A 7,426-nucleotide genomic window follows, 5' to 3' on the forward strand; every position below is an offset into this window, starting at 1 on the left:
ATTGCATCTCTACTTATATATTTTTAAGTTTGCTTTATACAGTATTGTGTAAATTGATAATGAGGAATACTAGCAACTTTCACTTTTGAACACTCTATTTAACACTTACTCTTATATTCGATGAAATCAATGTATGCCACATCACTTTGTATGGGTTCTATTCTAAACTGTAGACTCACAATGATTTAAATCGGTAAAATAATTAGTATTAAAAAAATTGTTCAAAAGAAAGTGTTGTTAGTCCTGCTCGTCGATAACATATAGGCAAAGGAGCGTCTTATCTCATCCCCAATGATTTTTATCAATATATGCGGAGAAAAGGACAGTATACCAAATACATTTATTAAAGGTGGCAATAATATTTAGTACAAAAAAAAAAAAGTAACTTTCAGTAACCGATAAAAATAAATTGAGGAAATTTAATTTCTAAATTAACCACCATAAAAATATATTTTTTAGATGATGTAGTTTCAAAAAGGATAAATAATTAGTTCCTTAGAATAAGTAAAAGTGACGAGTCAAATAATTGAAATGAGACAAATTAGTTCGTACTACAAAAAAAAAAAAAAAAATCCATAAATCACTTATTGTTCAATCAATCCTCCAGAAAATTGATCATTCGAATGCAAAAGAATGAGTGATTGGTTGAATAACAAATGACTTAGGAATTTTTGGGTGGCACTTTGGTGCCATTAATGGCACCATGCCATTAGATCTCCACCACACACACATCACACACACATCTACAATGTTTGGGTCCATCAATGATCAGGATGTAATGGCACGGTGCCATTAATGGCACCCAAGTATTTCCCGGAATTTTTTCGGTTGCAAAGACCAATCTATTCTTTTTTAATGATTGCTACGGGAAAATTGTCCTTTTTTAATTAATGTCATTAACCAATTGTACTTTTTGAAACAATACCATCTTTAAAACAGGGGCGGTGGCAACCCCAGCTAGCCCGGGCTCAGCTGCTACTTTCTTTGTACCAAGTCCAGCCTAATAGTCCTTTTTCTACTTAAAAAAAAATTGGGTAAAATTTAAAAATTCTCACAAGCAAAGAGATCTCGGAAAGGGTATTTGTTTATATCCTGATTTTATTTAACACACTATTGGCATATTCATCTCTCTTAATTTGAATGGTTAATTGTTCAAATTGACCATATAAAATAAAAAACATAGATTCTAGCATTGTAATTCGAGTTTTTTCTTATTTTTTATCCTATAATATACACGTAGTATAAAAATGTGACATAGATGTTGAATTTTTTCATGATTTTTTCCATCCATGTTTAGCACGTTAAAATATAGCTTTACATAAAAAAATTAAATTTTTTTTGACCAGAGACAAATTAATTATGAATTTTTGTTCCACATAATTATGAATTTCTTAAACAATTTATAATTAATTTGTATCTCGTTTAAAAACTACAAAATTTCATTGTGAAGGTTCTTATCATCTTCTAGTCATGCTTGCAAAATTAGGGAACTAAATTTGACCTGTGAGTATACGCTTACTCGGAACAAAATTTCAATTTTGCACGTTTTGGTTGAAAAATAAAATAAATTGAAACGACATCGAAATGCTATGAAACTTTACAGATCCTTTTTATGTATTTTTATAGATGTCTCTGCAAATAATGAGCTCAAAATTTGATTTATAGGTCGAGATTTCCGTTTTGTTTTTTGAGTTTTTGACACTTTAAAAATTCATAATTAATTTGTCACTTGTTGAAAATTTATAATATTTTGTGTAAAGCCATATTTTAACGTTCTTAACACGTCATATTTTGCGATAAAAATTTTGCCCATGCTCTATAATTTTCCTGGCTCCGCCACTGCTTTAAAAAGAAATTTATTTTCTTACTGTGATTCATATGAGGACTATATATATTGTCTCCATTTATTATTTCTTATGCATATTAAAATGAGCATTCACTCTTTAAAATTAAAAAAAGAGAAAAGAATGTTGTATAGGAACTTTTTTTTATATAAAAAAAAAAAGAGAAATTTTCTATTACAAAAAATGACTTTTAAATTTAACTTTTTTATAATATATAATTTAGGTTTATGGATCAAATTTGCTTTAAATACCCAAAAACATCGAGATGATATGAGATCTCTTACAACTTAATTAGATGTTATGAGTTTGAACCCAACGCTGAGAATGCAGTAGTGTTAAATCTTTTAAGTGAGAGTTTTAACACTATTGCGGTCCTACCCCAACTCAAAAGATTATTCTCTTCAATTGCGTGTATAGATATCCGGTTCACATAAAAAAATTGCTTTAAGTTTAAGGCTAAAGTGTACTTTTAGCCCCCTAACTTTCAAAACCTTGCGATTTTGGCCCCCTAAGAAAAAAAAAATCAATTTTGGCCATCTATGTTTTCCCCCTTTTGCACTATTCGTCCAAATGTCCAATTTTGACCGGGTCAACGCTGAGTGGCACGCCATGTGTGTATTTACAATTTTTTTTTTAAATGCCACGCCAGATTTTCTTGAATTAAAAAAAAAAAAAGGAAAAACGTTGGCACGTGAGAATTTGCAACGGTAACAAATTAGGGTTTAAAAACCCCCAATTTTTATCCCAATCTCCATTGTTCTTCACACTTTCTTCTTCCTTTCTTCTTTCGATCCAGTCCCTGGATTTTGTTCCTCACACTTTCTTCTTCATTTTGTTTCTTCTTCTTCTCCATTCGTTTTGTTTCTTTTTCGTGTTTCTGCAGAAACAAAAATGGGTGGAGGATACTATTCATCATCTTCAACCGTGAGTGGGTCATCAAGGTTGAGAAAATCGAATTTGATCTGTTACTGTGGCGTTGACTCCCCTCTAGTAACAGCTTGGACTGATGAAAACCCAGGGAGGAGGTTCCATGGATGTGGAAAGTATTTTCAAAGAAGGAAGTGTAGTTTTTTTAGATGGTACGATCCAGAAGTTCCTGAGAGGCAGAAGAAGATTATTAGAGGCTTGTTAAAGAAGAATGATGCACTGAAGAATAAGGAGAAAATGCTTGTTTTGATGGTTGTGATTTTAGGGGTGTTGTTGTTGCTTAGTCTCTTTGTGATTTTCATGAAGCTTTGTTAAGTTATGGATAAGTTCTGTAATGTAAGGTTTAGTTGTGTTTTAAGCTTCACTGGAATGGTTTATGTAATGTATGGATTAAGAAATTAAATGAAATTAGCATGAGTTTGATTTGATATTTTGATAGAATCTTGTCATAGTTCATTGTGAAACAAGTACCAAAAGATTAAAAGAAAAGAGTTACCAAAAGATAATGACATAAGATCAAAAGATTACCAAAAGATAGGAATAATTGGCAAACAAGTACTTAGCATTACATAGGAATAATTGTGCTTAATTCATAGTACATTACCAAAAGATACTCTTTAGAGTACTTAAATCAAGAGTACATATCCAAAAGAAAATTAAGAGTGCATATCCAAAAGTTAATTAAGAGTACTTTAAGAGCACTTAACCTAACATAAGCAACAAAATGTTAAGAGTACTTGACATTTCAATAAGCAAACAAAATAACACAATCCAAACATCAAATAGGTAACATCATGTCTCAGCACTATCCTCCTAGCTCAAGTCTTGTTCACTGACTGTTGAGTTCCAACATTTCCAACTTCATCAGTTGACCTCTTCACACCAGTGGTTCTAGACTTCGTAGGCACAAACAAAGCAGCCTCACCAACAATATGTTTGCCACCTCTCATAGTTCCAGATGTATTTGTTGCATTGCTGACAGAAGCAGAAGGTCCAGCATTTGATGCATTGAGAGCAGAAGTTGTAGCAGGTGGTGCATTTGTTGGTGTACCATTTGTAGCAGATGGTGCAGTTGTTGGTGTAACATTGACAGCAGCAGTCTTTGCCTTTTTCTTTCTTGGTTTGCTTGTTTTCTTTGTCACAGTGGTTGTGGGAGCTTGTTGAGTAGTAGCCTGTGCACCAGTTGTGTTTGTTGCTTCGGCAGTTGGTGCAACATTGATTATGGTAGCCTGTGCATCAGTTGTGTTAATAGCCTCAGCAGTTGGTGCAGCATTGGTTGTTGTAGCCAGTGCAGTTGATGACTCAGGGTGTTGCATTTCATGGTTATCCTACATTAAATGACATAACAGTGTTAATCAAAAATTTGAATGACATAATATTTAAGTATATATATTTACATTATATAACAGTACCTTGTTCCCTCCAGGTGGAATACTTCTATCAGCACCTGTCTTTCCCCCACATGTCCTTATATTATGACCAAGTTCTTTGCACCTTTTGCACCTCACAGTTTCTTGATTTCTCTTGCCTTTCCTACTAGTTGATTTAGGTTCATCATTCTCCTTCCTTCTAGCCTTCTTAGGCCTCCCTGGTGCCCTCCTCATGTAAGGTGGCAGTATTGGAGGAGTGTCTACTTGTGGCCAAAGTTTTGGGCCATTAGATGGAAGGATGATATTGTTATAAGTGTCTAGAAATGTTTGTTTTCTATCATGTCCAGAAACAAATAAACAAACAAACAAACCATTAAATTTACATCTAAATTTAAAATGGAAATATAAAATCAGAGATTAGTTAATGATCACTAACCTATACCAGTGTGCCACATAATCCTCAGGATTAGCTTGATTGTAGTAAATTGCAGCAATCACATGACAACAAGGTATCCCAGTCAAATCCCACTTTCTACATGCACATGTTCTTTCAATGAGATTGACAACATAAGTGTCAATGCCATCAGTGACAGAAAATAGGGAATAATCCCTATCACCACACCAGTGTGGACTCCACCCAACTGCATCTTTCTTAGCCTTTTCCACAATTTTCTTGATCATTGGACAGATATCCCCTTGATATCTTAACATATAATCCCTCAACTTAACTATCCTATTTGAGATATAAAACTTCAACCCATCAACAAGTGATATAATTGGGAGATCTCTTAAGTCTATGATTGCAAAGTTAAAAGCCTCACACATATTGTTAACTTGCAAATCACAGTTAGTATGAGTGCTATACTCAGCCCTAGACCACATACCTGGAGCATACTGGCTCATTTCCTCCCATGCTGCCACACTTAACAACTTCAGTTGCTCCATTGCTTTGTTAAACTCTGGCATAGTGTTGGACCTAGCTGCTTTCAAGTGTTCTCCAGCATGCCTCTTCCTCCAGTTTCCATATAGGTGCCTGACACATAGCCTGTGTTCAACATGCTCACTGATAGCAGTTATGGTATTCACCAGTCCCTTCAAAAAGCAAACAAAAATCAAACATGTAAATATGTAAATATGTAAATTAAAAAAACATAATAAATCTGTAATAAAAAAGCAAAATAATACCTTTTGTTGGTCTGATATGAAAGACCATCTGTGGTGGAAGTTGGGTTGTACTCCATTCAAGTCTGAAAGCAACAGATCCATAAACCAATCCCAGACTTCCTTGGTTTCAGCTTCCACAACAGCAAAAGCTATGGGGATCATTTGATTGTTACCATCCTTACCAACAGCTGATAACAAATGTCCACCATACCTCCCTTTAAGGAAACATCCATCAAGTCCTATCAATGGCCTACAACTAGTAACAAAGGCCCTCTTGCAAGCATTGAAACACACATACATCCTCTGGAAAATCAACCCCCCAGCTCCAGGTTTGGTTTTGATCTTGACACTACTCCCAGGATTGCTTCTGAGCAACTCCTCAGCATAGTTCCTTAGATGTGCATATTGCAAGTCACTAGCACCATGAATCATCTCTAAAGCCTTTATCTTAGCCCTATAAACCTGGAAAGAACTCTTGATCACATTCCACCTAGTCTTACACTCCTCTTTCAGAGCCTTAAGGGTCATAGAAGGTGTATGCTTTAGTACAGGAACAAACTTTTTTGCCAACAAGGTTGTGGTTAAAAGTCTGATCTTGGAAGTGGGAAAGCAATTGTGAGCAGAATTTAAACTAGACAACACATAATGAGTTTGAGGAGGTACCCTACTGAATCTGATATGGTATGGACAATCTTTCATGCACTTTACTATAATTCTTTTTGGCTCATTTCTTTTGAGGTACACATTGTTCTTGTTCTGCAAAGCATACTCCCTCACAGCAGTTTTGATTAACTCAGCATTTGCAAATATCTGACCCTCTTCAAACACAACAGGTTCATTGTTTGTTCCCAATTTAAACCTATTCACTTTCTTCCTTCTGGATCTCTCTTTTTCATCAGATGAATCAGGACTCTCTAGAACATCAGAGTCTTCATCTTCAAAGTCTTCCAACCCAGTCCCTTCAGAGTTCTTAGATGCCTCAACACCAACTAAAGCTTGATTAATTGACTGTGCAGCAGGGGTTGGGTTCACAGTTTCATTAGGCAGAACACTTGTCCATTCCCAGTCTTCATCATAGTCACTATCATCAACAGATGCACAATCATCACTACTCCCTCCTTTTTCATCTTCTAACTCATAATCTGGAATTTCTCCATCCTCATCACCACTATAATCAGGATCTGATTCATTCCCTTCAGACTCAGCTGGTTGCTTACCTTTGTCAACTACACCCACCACTTCCACATCACTATCATACCTGTCATCAATAACTTCCACATCTTTTGCCTCTACATAGAAATCAGCTTCTACTGCATTCTCATGGTCATTTATGAACCTAATGATATCCCTATCAGTTTTCAACAACCTAAGACCATCACATACATTAAACCCTGGACAGACATACCACAACTTGTACTCTCCTACCACCCCAATTTCTTTGATCAGTTTGTCAAGATCCTTTAAGTTCACCACATCAGTGTTCAACTCACCCCCAAATTCATGTATTTCACCCCTCTTATACTCTATCAAAGGGTCACAAGTGAAGTAACCCTTGTAGTGAAACCTTATCTTCAAGTAGTGGTCCTCCCTAGTCCTATAATAATTGCATAATTCTTAGCAAATTAGTAAAAAACTTGTATTACAACTGTTATAAAATACTGAATTTTCATACAATAATCATACTGTATTTATACTGTATATTAATATTGTACAACTACGGTATTTATATACAGTATAAATACGGGATATACAGTTAAACATCCCCATAAACAAGATTTTTATACGGTTTGACACATACAAAGGATTTTAACTTTAACTTTTTCCATTTTAGGGGTTTTCATTTTTCAAAATTAAACACAATATTCAATACACCCACCAACCCTATTTTATTCACAACAAAACAACAGCCATGTGCTTTTCAGACATAAAACAAACAAAAACAAACACAAACATACAAAGGGTCACTTACTTTGATGCAGAGCTATCACCATTCATCCCATTTCCCACGTTTCCTACTCGTGTTGTTGCAGGAGTACAAGTCATCGCCGTCGCTGCTGTTGTCTTCTCCGAACTCACTCGCTTTCCATTTCTATTCGCGTTTTCACCTTCAGCCCACCGCAT

The 7,426-nt window shown here is 35.0% G+C and overlaps 2 protein-coding genes across 2 annotated transcripts; one reads left to right on the forward strand and one right to left on the reverse strand.

The window, feature by feature from the left end:
• Positions 1–2,735: 2,735 nt before the first annotated feature.
• On the forward strand, positions 2,736–3,086 carry LOC146951002 (uncharacterized). The gene has a single exon (XM_085748697.1). The coding sequence runs from the start codon at positions 2,736–2,738 to the stop codon at positions 3,084–3,086; it is 351 nt and encodes a 116-aa protein (XP_085604823.1).
• Positions 3,087–3,589: 503 nt separating this feature from the next.
• LOC146951003 (uncharacterized) lies at positions 3,590–7,426 on the reverse strand. Its single transcript, XM_085748698.1, has 5 exons — positions 7,275–7,426; positions 5,327–6,899; positions 4,578–5,233; positions 4,184–4,475; positions 3,590–4,099 (listed from the first exon to the last, which is right to left on the reverse strand). Exons 1-5 carry the CDS (start codon positions 7,424–7,426, stop codon positions 3,590–3,592), a joined length of 3,183 nt encoding a protein of 1,060 aa, XP_085604824.1.

Source organism: Medicago sativa, chromosome 2 (genome assembly GCF_051527215.1).
Source record: "Medicago sativa cultivar Bolivia chromosome 2, Bolivia_mono, whole genome shotgun sequence".
Taxonomy (NCBI): Eukaryota; Viridiplantae; Streptophyta; class Magnoliopsida; order Fabales; family Fabaceae; genus Medicago; species Medicago sativa.

Bases quoted from the DNA above. Each gene is read 5' to 3' on its own strand.
- LOC146951003 (XM_085748698.1), bottom strand. From the start codon at position 7,426: ATGCGGTGGGCTGAAGGTGAAAACGCGAATAGAAATGGAAAGCGAGTG. The intron at 5,234-5,326 runs GTATTATTTTGC...TGCTTTTTGAAG, and splicing joins TCATATCAGACCAACAAAAG to GGACTGGTGAATACCATAAC. The intron at 4,476-4,577 runs GTTAGTGATCAT...TGGACATGATAG, and splicing joins TATGTGGCACACTGGTATAG to AAAACAAACATTTCTAGACA.
- LOC146951002 (XM_085748697.1), top strand. From the start codon at position 2,736: ATGGGTGGAGGATACTATTCATCATCTTCAACCGTGAGTGGGTCATCA.